At 43.9% G+C, this 19822-nt stretch overlaps 1 protein-coding gene across 2 annotated transcripts in view; it reads left to right on the top strand.

Annotated features, from left to right (window-relative positions):
• NPR3 (natriuretic peptide receptor 3) overlaps nucleotides 1-12785 on the top strand; it is a 59533-nt gene extending 46748 nt beyond the window's left edge. The window contains exons 4-8 of one of the 2 annotated variants that reach the window (XM_048502711.1): nucleotides 2106-2241; nucleotides 4762-4856; nucleotides 5408-5540; nucleotides 8227-8311; nucleotides 11837-12785. In XM_048502711.1, coding sequence (XP_048358668.1) covers nucleotides 2106-2241; nucleotides 4762-4856; nucleotides 5408-5540; nucleotides 8227-8311; nucleotides 11837-11948 — 561 coding nt within the window. In that variant the 3' untranslated portion in view covers nucleotides 11949-12785. Of the gene's footprint in view, nucleotides 1-2105; nucleotides 2242-4761; nucleotides 4857-5407; nucleotides 5541-8223; nucleotides 8312-11836 lie in introns of both variants that reach the window. The other variant, XM_048502710.1, reaches the window with a different exon arrangement.
• The last annotated feature ends 7037 nt before the right edge of the window (nucleotides 12786-19822 follow it).

Genomic DNA, 19822 nt, shown 5'->3' with positions numbered 1-19822 from the left:
AAGACCACAGCAACGTAAACAGTTCTTCAAGTACACTCAAAAGCAGGAAGCCAGCAAGGGAAGCGGTAGGTTCCAGTTAGATGACAAAGGAACAAAGGGTGTGCTAAAAGATGGCAGGGAGGACTGGGTAGAGAAGCTGAATGTAATTCTTTGCATCTGTCTTCACCCAAGAGGTGAGGTGAGGAACATATCCTGCACCTGAACCAGAAGCTTCTTAGGGAAGGCTGAATCCGAGGGAACTAGCTAAGATAGTGATAGACAAGGGAAAGAAGTTCTGGCAGCCATTGATAAACTAAATGTTTTTCCAAATCCCCATGGCCCAGATCATTGCATTCACCCAAGAGTTCTTCTTAAAGAGCTCAAGCTAATGTAAAATTGCTGATCTTCTCACTTTAATATGCAACTTAATCCCTTGAGAATCAGGACTCCATCCCTGAAGACTGGAAGATGGCCAATGTCACACCAAATCTTTAAGAGAAAGGGGATCTAGGGGGGACCTGGAAATTGCTAGGCCAGATCAGTTTGATATCGTGTTCCTGGTAAATTAGTAAGAATCTATGTTAAAGATAAAATTATAAAACATGTGGAAAAGCAAGACCTGCTGAGAAAGAGAGTCAGGCATGGTTTCTTTTGCAGAGGCAAATCCTGTCTCTACAAACTTACTAGGAGTTCCCTTTGAGAGGGTGTAAACAGGCATGTGGACAGGGGTGAACCGAATTTGGACATTGTCTGCTTGGATTTCCAAAAGGCTTTTTTGATAAAAAGTTCCCTACCAGAGAACTGGTGAGAAAACTCCATCAGCAAATGGAGAAGGAGAATAAGAGGGGAAGTCCTCCTATGGATTAAAAACTGTGGTTGAAAAACAAGGAAACAAAAGAGTGGGTGTAAATGGGAAGTTCCCTCACAATGGAGAGAGATGTCGGGAGTGGTGTCCCCCAAGGATCCGTTTTGGGGACCAGTGCTCTTTAACCTATTCATAAATGACACTGGAAGTAGGGGTAAAGGCTAGCATGAGTGGCCAAGTTTTGCAGATGATACCAAATTATGTGAGGGTGGGTGAGAACTACAAAAGGATTCTTTTGAGTAAAAGGAAGCTCCAAGCTGGGACCTTGATAAATGCTAGGGTGGAGTGGGCTCAGAAATGGGTAAAATGCAGTTCAATGTAGCAAAATGTAAAGTGATGCACATAGGGCAAAAATCCAAACTTCACATACACGCCTACAGGAGTCAGTGCTACTCAGTCACAGACCAGGGAAAGGGATTTAGGCGCCCCTAGTTGATAGTTCCATGGGAACAAGTCGAACTCAATGCATGGCAGCTTCAATGAAAAAAGGGGGGCAAACTCTAATGCTGGGGATCATTAGAAAAGGAATCTGATAATAAAACTGCAAAGATTGTCATAAGCCCTTACTATAAAGTGCAGTCAGGTGCTACACCCAGACTTGGAGTACTGTGGTCCAGTCTCTGGTCGCCGCATCTCAAAAAAGTTGATATTGAGGAGATAGAAAAAGCGCAGAGAAGGGCAACAAGGATGATTGAGGGACTGGAGCACCTCTCCCCATGAGGAGAGGCTTTGCAGCGCTTTGGGACCTCTTTAGTTTGGAGAGGAGGCGGGCTGAGGGGGGGGATATGGATTGAAGTCCTACAAAATTATGCATGGGGTAGAGAATGCTGTGCACAGGAGAGAAATGTTTCTCTCTTTCTCACAATACTTAGGAAAACCAGGGGGCAATTCTCATTGAAAATGCTGGGGGAAGAATTAGGACTAATAAAAGGAAACACTTCCTTTTATTTTGGAATATGCGGCCACAGGAGGTGGTGATGGCCACTAACCTGGATAGCTTTAAAAGGGGCTTGGACAGATTTGTGGAGGAGAAGTCGATTTATGGCTACCAATCTTGATCCTCTTTGATCTGAGATTGCAAATGCCTTAACAGACCAGGTGATCGGGAGCAACAGCCGCAGAAGGCCATTGCGTTCACATCCTACATGTGAGCTCCCAAAGGCACCTGGTGGGCCGCTGCGAGTAGCAGAGAGCTGGACTAGATGGACTTTGGTCTGATCCAGCTGGCTTGTTCTTATGTTCTTATGTTCTTATGTTCTAGGTCAACATGTTTGTGGAAGGATTCCATGATGCTATTATACTCTATGTTCTGGCTTTACGAGACGTTCTGAAGAACGGGTTCACTAAAAAAGATGGAGAGAAGATTGTCCATGAGACGTGGAACAGAACATATGAAGGTGTGGACAACTGAGTATTCTGTTTGATTTGGTTAAACACCCGAAGCTGTATTGTTCGTTTACCTTTTGGAATAATAATCAGTGGTCAAGTTCCCTTATTAGATTTGTGGCATTTCGTGGGTTTTCATAGTTGAAATCTCATATCTTCTTCTGATATCATGCCATGAAATGTGGGTATGGCTTACTTCTCCTTGACAGAAGTCCTTCCTCACTTTTTTTTTACAAGAAGAAACATTAAAGAAAAATCTGGCCAGTGTGCTGTTTTGGAAGCAGGAAGTGTATCTGAGCGACCTTTAACTTCTGGTATATAATTCTTGGTACAAAAAGACAAGGTGGTAGTTTGAAGATATAGGTAAAAGACGCTCCTCTGATGCAGAGAAAGTCTTCCTCTCTTGATTCATTCCCCGAATTTGCCCTTGGGCTAGTTGTGTTTCGAAATCTCCCTTCTGCCTCTGGGTATCTCCGCAGATAAAAGGGAATTTCTAGGCAAAAGTGAAAGTGATTGACTTGATGAGTTGAAACAAGACTATGTAGATAACATGGGCCCCCTGCACATTCTTGTAACCATCTACTCTGAACGTTTTATAGCCTCAGTGTATTTTTCTGCGTAGAGAACATCTTTTTTAAAAGTGACTTGCGGGTTCTTGGTCCCTTCCTTGTTTTTGTTTTCCAAAGTAGCAACCATTTGACTTTTTCATGTGCATCCTTTTAGTTTGCCAGGTTGCATTGCTTCATTTTTCCCCCCCCATTGGGCTTTTTTTCTTCTGAGACACAGCATTTGACGAACTGCACAAATGCCATTTTTTCTTTCCTTTCTTGTCAGTGCTGTGTTCATCTGATATTCGGAGACCTTCCGCACGTGCAGAATAATGCACTTTCAATCCGCTTTCAATGCACTTTGTAGCTGGATTTTACTGTGAGGAATAGCAAAATCCACTTGCAAACAATTGCGAAAGTGGATTGAAAGTGCATTATTTTGCATGTGTGGAAGGGGCCTCAGTTAGATCTATGCCACCGTGACATCCAGACTAGACTACTGTCGTGCACTGTGCATTGGTCTCCCCACCAAATCAGTTCAGAAATTCCAGTTGGTGCGGAATGCTGCAGCTCAGCAATTAGATGGAGCATGCATATCGCTCCCATTCTGCAGTCACCCCACTGGCTGCCCACCAATTACTGAGCTCGGTTTAAAGTATTGACTATCACATACAAAGGTCACATACAAAGTTATGAGGGTCTACAAGACCATCTCTCCCCCTTTGCTTCACCTTGACTGCGTTGCTCATCTGAGTGGTGCCAGTCTCCAAGAGCCAGCATGGTGTAGTGCAGGGGTCTGCAACCTGTGGCTCTCCAGATGTTCATGGACTACAATTCCCATCAGCCCCTGCCAGCATGGCCAATTGGGCTGATGGGATTTGTAGTCGATGAACATCTGGAGAGCTGCAGGTTGCAGACCCCTAGTGTAGTGGTTAAGAGCTGGTGGATTCTAACCTGGAGAACTGGGTTTGATTCCTCACTCCTTCACCTGAGGGGCAGAGGCTTATCTGATGAACCAGATGTGTTTCCGCACTCCTACATTCCTGCTGGGTGACCTTGGGCTAGCCACAGTTCTTCAGAATTCTCTCAGCCCCACCTACCTCACAAGGTGTCTGTTGTGGGAAGAGGAAGGGAAAAGAAGCTCATACGCCACCTTGAGTTTCCTTATAGGAGAGAAAGGTGGGGTATACATCCAAACTGTTCTTCTTTAAATAGACAAAATGAATATACCTTTTCCTTCTCCATTGTGGCCCCTGCCTTGTGGAATGTTTTGCCTGAGGAGGATAGTTCCCACTCACCTGTCTTTTTACAAACTATGCAAAATGGAATTATTCAAGAGATGGGGCAGCCCTGTTACAAAGGGCTTCACAAAGTTACTTGGACAAATTATTGGTCTGTACTATTGTGTATAGTTTGCTATGGGTTGGATCCTATTGCATATAATTTTGCATGATTTAAAATTGTAACAGTTATGATTTGCTTCAGTTCTGCTTGTTAGCATTCTAGTTGGTTCTACAACCCGATTCCTATTTCATTGTTCATTGAATGTTCCATCTTGTTGACCATCCTAGCGAGAAAGGTGGACTATAAATAATGTCAATAAGTAATATAACAAGCTGGAATCCTCCATTCGTTAGCCCAACAAATTGACCCCCAAAATTCAGACTTCCAAGATCTGCAAGCAAATTAGTCTTCCCCTTAATTATTTTTTATTTCAGGATTGGGGGTGGTCTGACATGTAACTTGAATTTCCACCCAAAAACCCCGTATTATTTATTTATTATCTGTAGACAAATGTTCAGAATGCAGATACGCAGGTGAGCGTACAAATGATTTTGAAATGCCAGTAGTAGTCTTAAAAGACTAGTGACATTTTTTGCTCTATCCAGTCCACAGAGCTTTGCTTTCTCATTTTCTTGTTTTCCTTGAAAGCAGTCTGTATTTTTCATCTCATTCATTTGCTGATTCCTTATGTGCCATTAGGCATTGCAGGGCCAGTATCCATAGATGCCAACGGAGACAGATATGGGGATTTCTCTGTGATTGCAATGACTGATCCAGAAACTGGGACACAGCAGGTAAGAGAAGAAATCAACTCTGTTCTAAGTTGGTAGCTTTTCTGAGTTAGTAGCTAATACTTGGCTCTGAAGTCTTATCCTCAATTCACCAAAGTATTGTGCAAGGAGTCGGTCAGTCTCAGAACAACTAGCTGACTATCTGATTATTAGATAACTGAATTGGAAGAAGATTGAAGAACTCCAAAGGAAGCTTCAGAGATGTAGATAACTTGACTTTCCTCCAGTAAACATATTTCATCATAATACAATTAATTTGCTCGAACTTTGACTACTTTATTTTTAGAAAAGGTTAGTTCAGCACCCCAGCTATCCAAGTGGTCTGTTGGAGAGCCGCAGTCCAGCAATGAAGCCAGGGGTGCTGCTGGAAACACAGGAGGAGGTGACAGGTATAGTTTGCTATCTGTTAGCACTTTTAATTGCTGGACTGAAGCAACAGAATTCTGATGCGTTTCCATTGTCCTGTACACACCAGAGACCAGAGAAGTTACTGAGCCTGTTTCTCCCGGGATAAATGGCATGGCGTCATTTTGCTATTATGTTTCTGTGCACAGGTTATTGCGAACTATTATGGAAAGCAGGGTCAGCTTGAAATGCTTCCAAACGTAAATTATTTCTGGGAATCAAAACTGAGAATAGAGGATAACCGAGGTACAGAGCATCCGAGCAACACACCCTGCAAATCATGTAAGTTTACTGACTTCAGCTTCTTCTTTTCTTTGTACTAGGGAATGTATTAACTTTAAATGTTCCATTTATGTTCCATTGATCAAAGCAGGAAGTGTGTACCAACCTCCTGCCCTGCCTGCCTTTTATAAAAGTGGAACAAACAAACAAACAAACAAATAAATAAATAAATACACTTCTGCATCTTGACAGCATCATTAAACTGTATTTCTAAGCAGCTTGCTTACAGGCAATGTGGGTGTGTATGTAAAGTGCCATCAACTAATGGCAACTGTGTAGGGTTTTCAAGGCAAAAGATGTTCAGAGGTGGTTTGCCTTCCTGTCACATTCCTGGTATTCCTTGGAGGCCTCCCGGCCAAATACTTGCCAGGTGTGAGCATCCCCTCTGCCAGCCACCCCTGCAAAGTAGACCACCTTGGCCATCCAGGACCTCAGCTACCCTTATGGAATAAACAGGACATGATTCTGGCTTCTAATTGCAAGCACTTTAGTTCTGTCAGGTAGCTAACAGCACTCCTGCAACCTGAGCCCTTGCGCCACACCAACCTCCTGCCCTGCCTGCCTTTTATCCCTCTGAGGAGATTCCCTTCCTCCTGGGGAGCTATCTGCTCCAGCCTCCTAGTGGTTGGCGAGCTGTCTATCTTTCCCTGCTGTGTGAGACTGATTCTTCAGCCTTCCTGGCCCTTGATTGCAGCCCGGCTGGGACTGTGTCAGTCTCGCCCCACTCTCTACAGCTGCTGTGGACTACTGACTGCAGCTTGACTAAGGCTGTGCTGTCTCCACCCTGTTCCCTGGAACTTCTGAGACTTGCTGTTGTTGTTCAGGCTTTCCTGCCATTTCTCTGCTGTTCCTTCTTGCTACTGGCTTCCTGGGGGCCCTTCCTTGTGGTAAGTCTGTGGGTGGGCTGTCTGTTGTGCTCCAAGGTCCCTGGGTGGGCATTTGTGACAAGGAGAGAGTGGAACAGGCTTCCAGGTGCCAGGATGCAGCCCTGTCCCTGGACACCAGGATTGAGGTTACAAATGTGTGACTGGTCCAAGGTCACCCAGCTTCCATGGTAGAGATCCAACCCTGTGTTTCCCGGATCCCAGGATGAAACCTTAACCACTGGCTGTCATCGACAATGCACTTAGCTTGTGTTATAAATTTCATGGGACCATTGGTGGCAATGAGTTGGTTCCAGATCATCGCGAGAACTGGATCAAAAGGTGCCACCATCATGTGAAGTTCGCTACATGCCGGAAAGAACTGTTCAGGGAATGAAAGCCATCAGCGTACAGAAAAACACATAGTTTGATCCATCGAATTGTTTCAAAAGCTGTGGTACACCAGCAAAGTGCACGCGTTCAAATATTTTTCCATGTCTTAGTGGAAATACCTTCAAGAGTTCCAAATCTTACCAACATCTCTACAAGGCAGAAGGGGCAACATGGGTACCCAACTGATATTTTATTCACTTTGAGCTACTGATGGAGAAACGATTGAGCAGAAGAGAAACAATTGGCAGGTGAAAGGCTGCACGGAAATCCATGGGCAGGGAAAGTAGGACCAGCCAGCAGAATGCATTAGAATATGTGTTCTAAGACTACAGAAGAAGCAGAATATAGTGATTAGGAGCTGGGCTGGTAAACTGAGGCCCAGTGTTGATCAAAGCAGGAAGTGTGTATGCAAAAAAAAGATGCATTTTCATACATTTGAGAAACAATGACCTATGAATTTCACATTTTGGTAAATATTTCTTAGAAGCCATCCTAAATTAATATTGTTGCAATCATATGCACCCTTTTTTGACCATAACCTCCATTCATGGCACATTCTTCTGAGTAAATATGAACTGCCAAGACAATTGTGGCAGGCTTGCAGAATGTCATATAACAGTGATGGCGAACCTCTGAGCCAGAATTAACCCCAGTACGGCCCAGAACCCACTTGCCGCATATGCAAAGGAAATTGCCAACTTTTAACGAACAACCTAACCTGAATACTGATGTTTGAAAGCTTCAAAAAAACGGTTTGGCTCCAAGAGGGTAAAGCAGGTAGTCGGTGGCTTTGCTTTGAAGCAACCGTGCAACTCTTCCAATGGGTAGATGCGCTGACCCTGGGGGGGTTTACTAAAACGCAAATCCCATTGCCGGCAACCGAGCTTACTCCCGGAGTAAAGGGTCAGCACTTCAGTTCTTAGCATGAAAATCGGTACGGGATTTAACCAGCGCTTAACAGGGTTACCTACACTGCTTCCTCATAAGTGAGTCTTAGGTTTAATGCTGTAATCGAGTGCAGCCGACTTGAACTTCCTTCGGTCAGCACTGTGGTGGGGGGGGGGGACTCTGTGCGTGCCCACAGAGAGGGCTCTGAGTGCCACCTCTGGCACCCGTACCATAGGTTCGCCACCACTGTCATATAACATCAATATGCATGGATTTCTCTTAAAAGCCCTGCAACGTAGCCTGTCTCTGTCATAAGTCTGACTGAATTTCAGTTGGATTTGGGGGTTTTTAAAAGCTCAAACAAAACTTAAAACCTGCAGGAAGATCATAAGCTCTCAAGAACTGAAGCTAAAGAAAACACCTGTTTCAAAACTTTGCCAAAATGGATATAGTCAGTATAAATTAGTCATCAGCAGTCCCGTGAGGGTTAACATTTCTTCTGTGTGAATTTTTGGTGTTTTATTTTTTAATTTTTCAAGCAGGTGGCCTAGGAGAGTCAGCAGTTACAGGGATCGTCGTGGGCGCCTTGCTAGGAGCTGGATTGTTGGCAGCCTTCTACTTTTTCAGGTTGGTTCAGTATTGGAAAAAGAAATATCCACTTGCACCTGCTGTGCCTTTTGAAATAATGTCCCTTTTTGGCTTGCAAAAAAAAAAGGGGGTGTGTGTAGGGGAAGGATAGGTGTCCAAGTAAGAACCCGTACTGTGTTTTCCCATGTAATTTCTGTAGGAATCTTGGGCTTTCCATGTGATCACCCTTTCTTGCATTCATGCTTCACACTTCTATATATAACGGTGGGAACATGAATCAAGCCATTTCTAGAAATAACTCTAGCAAGTCCCATGATTATGGCAGGTGAAGAGGGCACAGCCATGACAATTGAAATGGCTGCTTGCCTTTACATATAATTGTATAAGAACAAGAGTTTGGATTTATACCCCATTTTTCTCAACTGTACTGAGTCTCAAAGCGGCTTATGAATCCCTTCCTTTCCCTTCCCCATAACAGACGCCTTGTGAAGTAGGTGGGGCTGGAGGAATGGGGAAACAAGCCTGGTACACCAGATTAGAGTTCACTGCTAATGTGGGGGAGTGAGGAATCAAACCTGGTTCTCCAGATTAGAGTTCACCTGCTCTTAGCCACTATGCCTTTTCCCATGGAAAGAAGACAGAGCGGTCCTGCGTTCTTCGGCAGAAGTTGCAGCATCATGTTTCCGCCTTTTAAAAAAGCCTAGGTTCTTTAGAAGCGCTAGAGAACAGTATTTAAGAAGAAGAAGAAGAGTTTGGATTTATATCCCCCCTTTCTCTCCTGCAGGAGACTCAAAGGGGCTTACAATCTCCTTGCCCTTCCCCCCTCACAACAAACACCCTGTGAGGTAGGTGGGGTTGAGAGAGCTCCGAGAAGCTGTGACTAGCCCAAGGTCACCCAGCTGGCGTGTGTGGGAGTGTACAGGCTAATCTGAATTCCCCAGATAAGCCTCCACAGCTCAGGCGGCAGAGCTGGGAATCAAACCCGGTTCTTCCAGATTAGATACACGAGCTCTTAACCTCCTACACCACTGCTGCTCTAAGTTCTGCCTTCTTCAAAATCTTTATTCTCTGTACTATTAAACATAGAACTTTGATAAAAGTGTGCTTGTGGTGCTGCAGACAGCTATCAGCAACACTTCCGGTTTTGTAAAGTTGCACTCATTTTCTCTCCCTGCCAGGGGAAAGAAAATGGTGGGCACGCCTTTACAAAAATGAAATTGTTGCTGACAGCCGTCCAGAGCACCATAAATGCATGTTTATCAAAGTTCTATGTAAAATGTTTCTAGAGAATCGGAAGTGAGGGGGAGGGCAGGCACTAGGTCCCATCCACAGAAAGGGTCCAGCAAGATGTGGCGGATTAATTCTCACACTTCCAGTCATCTTTCCATGGAAAAAGGTATTCACCCCCTCTGGCTGAATATGCAAGGAATGCACATGCTGAAAGATAGACCCTGTATGAACAGGGCAACATCTTGATTAACAAGCCCTTTGGGAGCACAATATACCACTGTTGAATAAATAGATACATTTTGCACTTTATCTTTCATCCCTTCACTCAGCTTAGTACTGGGGCCATCCCTTTCCTTCTGATTCATTATAAGTAACTGTTTTTAAAATGTCCAATCTAAATGACATTTACAGGTTTTGTAGCAAATTGATGTTTTTTAGTTTGCCCAAGTTCACAACGATATTATATTATTATATCATATCAAGAGGAATACTTAGCATTATTATGTAAGACCAGGAGGAGAACTTTCTGCTGCAGATGAATAACAGCTTGTGGGCTGGAAACAAAGCGGTCTTTTATGCAGCAAGGGCCAATCTTTAAGGTCCCTATTTGTGGGAGGTTTGTGAGCGTGCATTATCAAGACAAAAATGTGCGCTCATTCACTGCACGTAGCACATCCACTTCCTTTACAACTTTCAATTTCACAAAATCGGCTTGTTTTTATAACCGTAATACTGTTCTAGTAACTATATTACTAGAACACAAACAAACTTGTTTCTGTCTGTGATGTCTTAGTTTCTGCACTAAGAACTGAGCACTAAGAAGCGCAGTGCTACTGTGTGAGCCAAAGTGGGGGGCAAACCACACTGAAAACAGCATGAGCCTTGTACTGGCATCATTGTCCCTTGTGCCACCCAAACAGACACTGACATGGGGCAGCTATGTCACTAGCAGAAGTTTGCCATGGGAGGCCCCATTGGTGTGGATGGGGGCATTCTGAGGGCATTCCTGGGGGCAGGGACAGCTTTAGTTGGCTTCCAGACCCCTTTTGGCCTGGGGATGCCCCCCCATCCAAACAAGGGTGGCCTCAGCTGTTGCTTTCAATGGGGCTTTTCACAGCCGGCAGGGTTTTTCCTTTGTTTTCCTGGCGGCCTGTGTCTGTGTTACAACAAACCACAAGAGTGGTATACTTGTACATTCCATTTATTTAAGATACTTAAGGAACCAAACAGCTGATTCTATTTAAATATCTGACAACATTTAACAGATTTTTAGAAGTTGTAGGACTGGTTAATTTCGGATTTGAGGAAGAAGGGCCAATATGTTTGAAACGTTCGAGTTAAGTGAAAATGCTCCAAGGCACATACCCCTTTAATCTTTCGTCAGCGCTATTCATTCACCCCATTTATCATTAGAGAACCACTTGTCTTTAGTTGATAGTTCCATGGGAATGTCAACTCAATGCATGGCAGCTGTGAAAAAGGCAAACTCTATGCTGGGGATAATTAGGAAAGGAGTTGATAATAAAACTGCAAGGATTGTCATGCCCTTATATAAAGCCATCATGCGACCGCACTTGGAGTACTGTGTTTAGTTCTGGTCGCCACATCTCAAAAAGGATATCGAAGAGATAGAAAAAGTGCAGAGAAGGGCAATGAGGATGATTGAAGGATTGGAGCACCTTCCTTATGAAGAGAGGCTGCATGCGTTTGGGACCTTTCTTTAGTTTGGAGAGGAGACGTCTGAGGGGGGATATGATTGAAGTCTATAAAATTATGCATGGGGTAGAAAATGTTGACAGAGAGAAATGTTTCTCTCTTTCTCACAATACTAGAACCAGGGGGCATTCATTGAAAATGCTGGGGGGAAGAATTAGGACTAATAAAAGGAAACACTTCTTCACGCAACGTGTGATTGGTGTTTGGAATATGCTGCCACAGGAGGTGGTGATGGCCACTAACCTGGATAGCTTTAAAAAGGGCTTGGACAGATTTATGGAGGAGAAGTCGATCTATGGCTACCAATCTTGATCCTCCTTGATTTGAGATTGCAAATGCCTTAGCAGACCAGGTGCTCAGGAGCAGCAGCAGCAGGAGAAGGCCATTGCTTTCACCTCCTGCATGTGAGCTCCCAAAGGTACCTGGTGGGCCACTGCGAGTAGCAGAGTGCTGGACTAGATGGACTCTGGTCTGATCCAGCAGGCCTAGTTCTTATGTTCTTAGGTTCTCATGTTCTTATGTCTTTCATAGACATTCTTTTGTGAAGGGTGCTATTTCTCTTTCCAACTAGAAGGGGGAGGCTTTCTCAACCTGATGCTATCAATTCCTTTTATGCAGGAAAAAGTACAAAATAACTATTGAGAGGCGAAATCAATTGGAAGAGTACAACATCGGCAAGCACCAACAGTTACGAGAAGACTCCATCAGATCTCACTTTTCTACGGCCTGAACTGGAGAGAAAGAAATTGTGGGGGGGAAATCTGTAGAAAATGGGATCCTACCAAAGAAGGCAACAGAAAAGAAGCAGCTCATTAAGGACAGCGTTTTAAAAGTAGAGTAATTTTTGTCTTAATTTCTTTCAGAAACTCAGGAATGATTTACTAGCCACATTATGCCACATGGCCTTTTTTTCTCTTGTGGGAAGAATAATTGCAAAAACAGAGTGCTGTTTGTTTTTCCCTCTGCGCGAGATGTTCCGTAACACTTTGTGTGTATTCTGAGTCAGGTGGCTTTGGTGAGCTATTTGCTTCTTAGAGATGTGAATGGGTCTTCCTGGTGCTTTCTTGTGACCTTCAGATGGGCCTTCATCTCACACCAGAGTAGTTGTAAAAGAAGGACCTCAGAGACATAATTACTGCTTTTGTAGCAGGAGCAGAAATACGTTGAGTTTATGGGGGGCAGCAAAGGAAAGGAGGAAATGTATCGGTAGCCCAGTACAATATAATTTCTGGAAAGAGGACTGACGCCCATTTGTTCATGGAACTGGAGAAAAGCGCTGAGAAAAGACAGTCTGATTCTAAGAGCCTTTTCAAACAACAGATTTTTTTCCTCTATCAAATGAGGAGATTGTTCCCATAGTAATCTGTTGATCATTGCTTCGAGGAAAGGATTTTCATGAAGTTTTTGTTCTGGTAGTGTACGGCAACTGTACAGCATTGTTTCTGGAGAAGAAGAAAAAGGGTTGAATAAGAAGAAGAGTTGGTTTTTATACCCTGCTTTTCTCTACCTTTAAGGAGTCTCAGAGCAGCTTACAATCCACCTTCCCTTCCTCTCCCCACAACAGACACCTTGTGAGGTAGGTGAGGCTGAGAGAGTTCTGAGAGAATTGTGACTGGCCCAAGATCTCCCAGCAGGTTTTATGTGTAGGAGTGAGAAAACAGACCCGTCTCACCAGATTAAAGTCTGCGGTTCGTGTGGAAGAGTAGGGAATCAACTTGGTTCTCCAGATTAGAGTCCGCCACTCTTAATCACTACACCACACTCACTCTCCAGCAAATTATTCATAAGTGGTGGATAGTTCTTGCTACATAACTAATATAAACAGGAACTCTGTCTCAAAGATCACTTCAGGATACCAAATTGACCAGCGCAGCTTTCCTACTTTAGATCCTCTGGATTGTTTTATATAAAATAAACCCAAACAGTTGCCAAAAAAGAAAAACTGAGACTCAGGCCTGGCCTACACATGAAGCACCAGGGGAGGATGGAATCCTGAAATGGTAAAGCAGACTGAACCATTTAAACTGCAAGATGGTGACAGAGACATTTTTTGATCCACAGTACTCCCTTACAATAAAAAATCACTGCGAGCAAAAAAAAATTAGTATATTGGAGTAAAGGATTCTCGGTTTCTGTGATAGGTTTCCACTTCTGAAGGGGTCCAGTGTATTATGTCAACGTTGAGACCTTATTGCTTTCTCATTCTGCTGTATGTGGCCTGCCACCAGTCCTTGTAACTAAGGTTCCTGCCACTGCCAAAGAAGATCATGCTAATCTCCACACAGACACGTGCACAAGCAGCTGGACATTCACTTCGCTTCACTTCTCTTTCTTTTGTTTGCTCCTCTTCTTTCCCTGCCAGACTGCCCGTCTCTTTCAAAACTTGGTTGCCAGCACAGGCGTTAAATATGATAAACAAGGTGAGAATTTTTATCTGTGCAGGAAAACCAAGGCTATGGGGGTATCTGGGTTCTTGCTTAATGCATCCATTTTTGAAAAAGAGGCTGTTACTCAGCAGTATGTTCCATTGAAACCTGTGGTACTTACTGACGAGTAAATGATTATCAGATTAGGATGCAGCATGGCGTCCCTAATCTAGAATGCTTCAGTAGGAAGCGAAAACCCCTCTGGCCCCTTTGAGACCAGACTGTGGCCCAAACTGTGTAAATATTGTCTGGATTTTGTAAAATTAACTCAAAACTCAATTGTTGTATAAAAGATGACATTCCAGGCTAGCATTTTATTTGTAGGTTCAGTGGAACCTCGGTTTTCGTCGGTAACCCGTTCAGATTACCTCGGCAAAAACTGAAACCGGTGAAAAACGAGGTACACCGTTTGCGCAGGCGCAACGCAAACAGCGCAACTAGCTTATGCAAAAGTCGTCTCCGATTTCGTCGGCATGCATCGTCGGATTTCAAGGCGACCGACGAAAACCGAGGTAAGAAACGGCCGGCGACCATCGACAATAACTGAAACCGACGAACTCCCAAGATCAGCGCAAACCAAGGTTCCACTGTATTCTTATTTTATATTTTTCTATTAGAAAAAGGTCTATTGTTGTTTTGGTTGTGGTGGGTTTTCTGGGCTGTGTGGCCGTGGTCTGGTAGATGTGGTTCCTGCACAAAGCAAAACCAAAGAGTCATGTCCAAAAAAGCCTCATCCAAACAGAGGCACATGTGCTAAATGCAGCAGCCATCGCAGAGTTCCGTTGTCCCAGACCGTCATCCAGGAGAGGAACTTCTCTAATTCGACCTCCTTGGACTTCCAGCAAAAAGTGCTTACGTACTTGGAAGACTACTCTGAGCCCTCCCTCCTTCAGATGGCACAACAAAACTTGGCTGCTATGGCTCAATCCCAGGCTCAATCTCAGGAACAGCCAGCAAGGAGACCGCGGCTTCAGAGCACACGGAGGAAGCAGCTGGTTCAGCAGAAGCAACAAAGGACAAGTCCTTGGGAGAATCCAGTGTGGCCAGCGGTGTGGAGGAAGAAAGGCCAGAGGCTTTGGTGCGGGGACTTAAGGCTGCCACCTGTGGCGGGAAGCGGAAAAGAGGGCCTTGTCTTGGACCCAGAGGGAACAACCAATGAGCAAGTGGTAACAGCAGAGCCTCCTGGATTGTCCCGAGGGTCTCCCCTGGCCTCAGGCAGGCAGTCCGAGCGCAGTTCCAACCATAGACAAGGAGACATGGACCAAAGAGGAGAAGCTTTTGGACTGGGCGTCTTCTTCTGGGGACAGAGCGCCATCACTTCCATGAAACAGGGATCCAAAAAGCAGACAAGGACAAGAAAAAAACGAATGGATCAGGGCAGGCGTGAAAAGTATGGTGAAGGGAACGGGAAAGCTATTTCCCAGGCATATAGCTTTAAGAATCGCACTCCGCAAGCCTTTCTTTTCCCAGGTATTGTTCTTTTATTTAGTGACAGGATTCCATTGACTGTACTATACAGTTCATGTTAACATGGCCAGCCATTGTCTAGCGTAAGTCTGTGTTAGCCCAGCTATTGTGCATAAATCTTGAAGCTTTAATAATCCCCCTAAAAAACCTTTTTAATGTACATTTTAAAATGTTTTAATGTTAGATCAGGTTTGTTATTTCAGACTTTCAGCCCTCAGGATCTGTGTCACAAGACCAGGCCTGTGAGGGCCACGCCTAACATGTTTCCCAGCAGAAATCCACTGAGATAGGCCCTGGGACCTAAGACATAAAAAGATGCCACCTCCTGAGCATTTCTAGACCGTCGGCAGCTGGGCATCTATGTGGTGTTGACTCATTCATATGAAGTTGCTTCTACCACCATCCATGTCATTCAGTAAATGTGACCTGTCCCTGCCCATTGGTTTCAGCACACTACCTCACAGACCACCATTGAACCCAGCACATTGTAGAAGATTCTATGGCACATTGTAGAAGATTCTATGGTGGAGAGTGAGAGCTGCCTTCCAGCAGAAGTTTTTTCCCCACAGTTAGCACAGTTGTATGGTTTCTCTCCTGTATGGCTCCTCTAATGGATTCTCAGTTCTGATCTTTCACAGAAGCTAACCCCACATTCAGGACATTCATATGGTTTTTTTTCCCCCTTGTGGATGATGGAGTGACAGATCAGATGTGACTTCACATGGAAGCTTTTCCCGCAATCCAAACACTGGTATGCTTTCTCCCCGGCATGGATTCTCTGGTGGAGGGTAAGGCCCGAACTTTGGCAGAAGCACTTCCCGCAGCCTAAGCATTTGTATGGTTTTTTCCCCTGTGTGGATTCTCTGGTGTCTCAAAAGGCTGGTGCTGTAATTGAAGCTCTTCTCACAGTCCAAACATGCTTTCAGGCATAGGTTCAGGTCATGGAGGACACTGACAGTACTTTACTGCTGCCCTGAATAAAAATTGTGTGTCAAATCTTAAAAGACTGGCAACCTTTTTCCTCTGGCTACGTAGTACAGAGGAAGATTAGTAACAGAGGACCTGCCCCTTTCAGGGAAGCTTGCCATTCGTTGCTAAACTTCTCACTGAAGAATCCCTGATAATGTCTGAGGAATGCTGTGTGATGCCCAGATTCCCCTGAGCACCGTTTGAAAGCCGGCTGTTTAGATCATGCAGTCCCAGACGGCATGGAGATGACCAGTTTTGTAATAATTTGCTGCTCTGCCTCTAAATCAGTGTGTGATTAAAAAAAAATAATAATAACTTTTTTACTGCAGTCCCTTCAACATTTCACACCTCATCTGTCCCTGGTCTCCCAATAGTAATACTATGTTGAAACTTCAGGCTCTTCGAGGAAAGCATTAAAAATGAACCGCTAAAGTGATTCATACAGGCACACACTCGTACACGATAACAGCCCACTATAGCTGAGCGGGTTAGATGTAAAGTCCAACCGAAATCAGAGGAAACATGGTGCACTGAATTGTTGCCAAAATTTACAAACAGCATTCAAAAGAAGGTGCTGCCGTTTAATGTTAAGGACAAGAATGTATATCTTCACACTGAGCCAGCTGAAAGACAAAGACTGAATATACATTTTACCGAACCGGCACTGTTGGAAGGAGGATGTAAGCTTTCCAGTTTTGTCCAACCCTTCATGATTTCAGACTGTCACGTGTACCCACAGAAACAGGACCAATAAAAAGAATAATCAATTTCATTCCTTGCCTTCTTTGTTTGGTTTGAATTCAGAAAATTAACATGAGCAGAGTACATCAAAAGAAGCACATTTCAGCTGTTCATAATTCAGACTGATGAGCTGATAGTGTACAAAACATTATTCTTCCTATAAAATCAGGCTTCTATTTAAAACTGAAATGATTGTTTTTACTTTGAGAGCACAAAATTATATATTTCATCCACATCTAGCTGTCCTTTTCCAGACATTAATTACTGAGCATCTCCATTAGAAAGTCTAAATGGAGAAAGACTCCAAAGTTGGATTCAGCCACTTTGGCTTTCCAGATCACATATATTCTGCTGTCGGCTTAAAAATGAAGGTCATGCGTTGATTTCAGTGTATAGTTCCAGAAGCAGTTGCGTGTCACCAGTCATCTTCAAGTACTTGCTAAACTGGACAAGACTCCAATTTTCAAACCTGGACTTTAGAATACTTCCCTAGGATCAGTCTGGATCAAAGACTGATATCTCAACTGAAGAGGAAGACCCTTCCACTAGGAGCAGCTTCATATAAAAGACTAACAGTGGAATCCTCAGCGGAGCCGAGAAAAAGGGCTCATGTTCAACAGTGTAAGCAACAATGGTTTTGACGAAAGCTGCACTTAAATAAGATTTTCTAAGGCTAAAAGAAAATTGGACCGGGAAGGCAGTCTCTAGGACCCCGTTGAGCATTTAACCACATGAAAGGTTTAATACACACAGTGCTTAAATTAGGAGGAGGATTTACGAAGTACTATGACACATTAAGGAAGCTTGTGTTCGGTGTGTGTTCTATGTGATATTAGAAGGTATTTTACCAAGCAAGGCAAATGTAACCAGTAAGGCATTTTAAAAGTTATTTTTAAAATACGAACTGAAATGCACAAATACCGAACTATGGATAATATCCTTGGCCCACTTTTTCAGCTAGAAGTCTTATCATTTTTTCCAGCTAAGAAATATGTTGTTTGTAAACTTCAGACCTCTTGATTAAGATTTAGCTACATATCCGGTGTGACCACGTGGTTGGTACATTCTAATAATCAGACTAGCCAAGTCTTCTTTTTTTTTCAGAATTTCTGTAATATTTATTCAGGCAAACCAATCTCAAGTCACAACTTCCGTGAGTAAGACTCACCCGAACAACAAAGATAGAAACCTAGACACCAGGATAGTGAGAGGCAATTGTGAAACAACCTTAAACCCAAAAATTATGTTCTGTGTTAGTCCTTGATTTCCAGCCAATTAAGCCCTATGCTGAGATTGAAAGCTAGGCCCCTTCCGCACACGCAAAATAATGCGTTTTCAAACCACTTTCACAACTTTTTGCAAGTGGATTTTGCCATTCCGCACAGCTTCAAAGAGCATTGAAAGCAGTTTGAAAGTGCATTATTCTGCATGTGTGGAATGAGCCTAAGAGTGGTATAAGAATAGGTGTTTCCATTTCTGCTGTTACTGATTCATCCAAAATATCAGCAAATTCTTTCATCTCTCTTTGAAAACCCTGCTGCTTCGGTCTGAAGCGGGCTCGCACCTCCTGCAGCTGCTTCCAAGTCACCTTTGCAGTTTGGAGATGGTCTTTCTGCTCTTTAGCCATCTTGCAGAACAGCTCCAGGTCAGTCTTAATCTTCTCAGTCAAAACCATCCTCTCAGCCTGCTCTTCCTTCATTTCCAAGGTTTTGCCACCTGCAACTGAGAGACAGGTGCGAGTTTCCTGGTCTAACATGCAGCATTTTTTTTAAAACTGCTTGAGCTCCTGGTTTTCCTTTTGTAGATTCTCACACTGCTTCAGCTCATTTACAGTGACCTGTGTTCTCTCCAACTTCACCATCATTTCACTTCTGGCACCCTCCAAGAGCTTGAGTTCAGTCCTGAGCTCCACTTTCTGCTTGTATCTGCACACTGGGTGTTGTATAGCTGGTCTGTTGGGGGTGGGGGGAGTGGCTGTTCCTTCGTGACCCCTTGAGTTGCCCTTTCAAAGGCAACATGTTCTGGAGCCTTTGCCCTGAACACAAAAGCACGATCTCTGCGGGGCTCTACGATGGCAGTTCTGTTGAGATTTGTTCTTGGGTACTTGGACACTGAAGACTGGAATCCTGGACCTCTGACTGCACATGATGCTTAAAGTCAAATGCCCATTTTACTGTGGAAGACGAAACCCCGAACACGATAACTTAAATATCACAAACACCAGGACCGCTCCTGCTGCAGTTCAAAACAAAAACATCTCTGCCTCCAGTGCCACGGCTGCAAAGGCAGCGTGGAAGTTGTTAAAAGTGCATCAGACTAGCTAAGATTGTGCTGAGATAACTTACTACCGAGCAGATCCTGAAAAGTCAGTGGGGGCTATCCAGTGGTGGGATTCAGCCTAATTTTTCGTGTAGTTCAGAGAATGGTTGTAATCCCACCACTGAGTCCTTTCAGAACCGGTTGTTGAATTATTTGACTCCTACCACTGGGGCTATCCCAGAGCAAGCTGTTAAGAACTGCCGGATCTCATATGACTTCCACACATTTCTGTACCTTGGACTGTCTTGGGGCAACAACTGGAAAATATTGGCTTACATTTTACTGTGGATGAACTTAAGAATGATCTCCCTTGAGAATTCTGCTGCAGGTTTTAGTACACCATTTTGAGTGCTTGTTTTTCTTTTCTGGCATAACTGCAATTTATGAATTTTTAAACAAATAAGAACATGATATTTCCCTATGAGATTTTTTAAAAGCCTAATGGGACTGACTATATGTGTTGATAAACAGGAATCGGAAACTTGCCACTGATTTCAGTGACAAGAAGGGTGAGTCTAAACCAGGGGTAGGGAACCTGCGGCTCTCCAGATGTTCAGGAACTACAATTCCCATCAGCCTTTGTCAGCATGGCCAATTGGCCATGCTGGTAGGGGCTGATGGGAATTGTAGTTCCTGAACATCTGGAGAGCCGCAGGTTCCCTACCCCTGGTCTAAACAAACT

The sequence above is a fragment of the Sphaerodactylus townsendi genome, linkage group LG07, assembly GCF_021028975.2.
Source record: "Sphaerodactylus townsendi isolate TG3544 linkage group LG07, MPM_Stown_v2.3, whole genome shotgun sequence".
NCBI lineage: Eukaryota > Metazoa > Chordata > Lepidosauria > Squamata > Sphaerodactylidae > Sphaerodactylus > Sphaerodactylus townsendi.
Note: the sequence above shows the minus strand (reverse complement) of the source record. Positions and strands in the feature narration are given on the sequence as shown.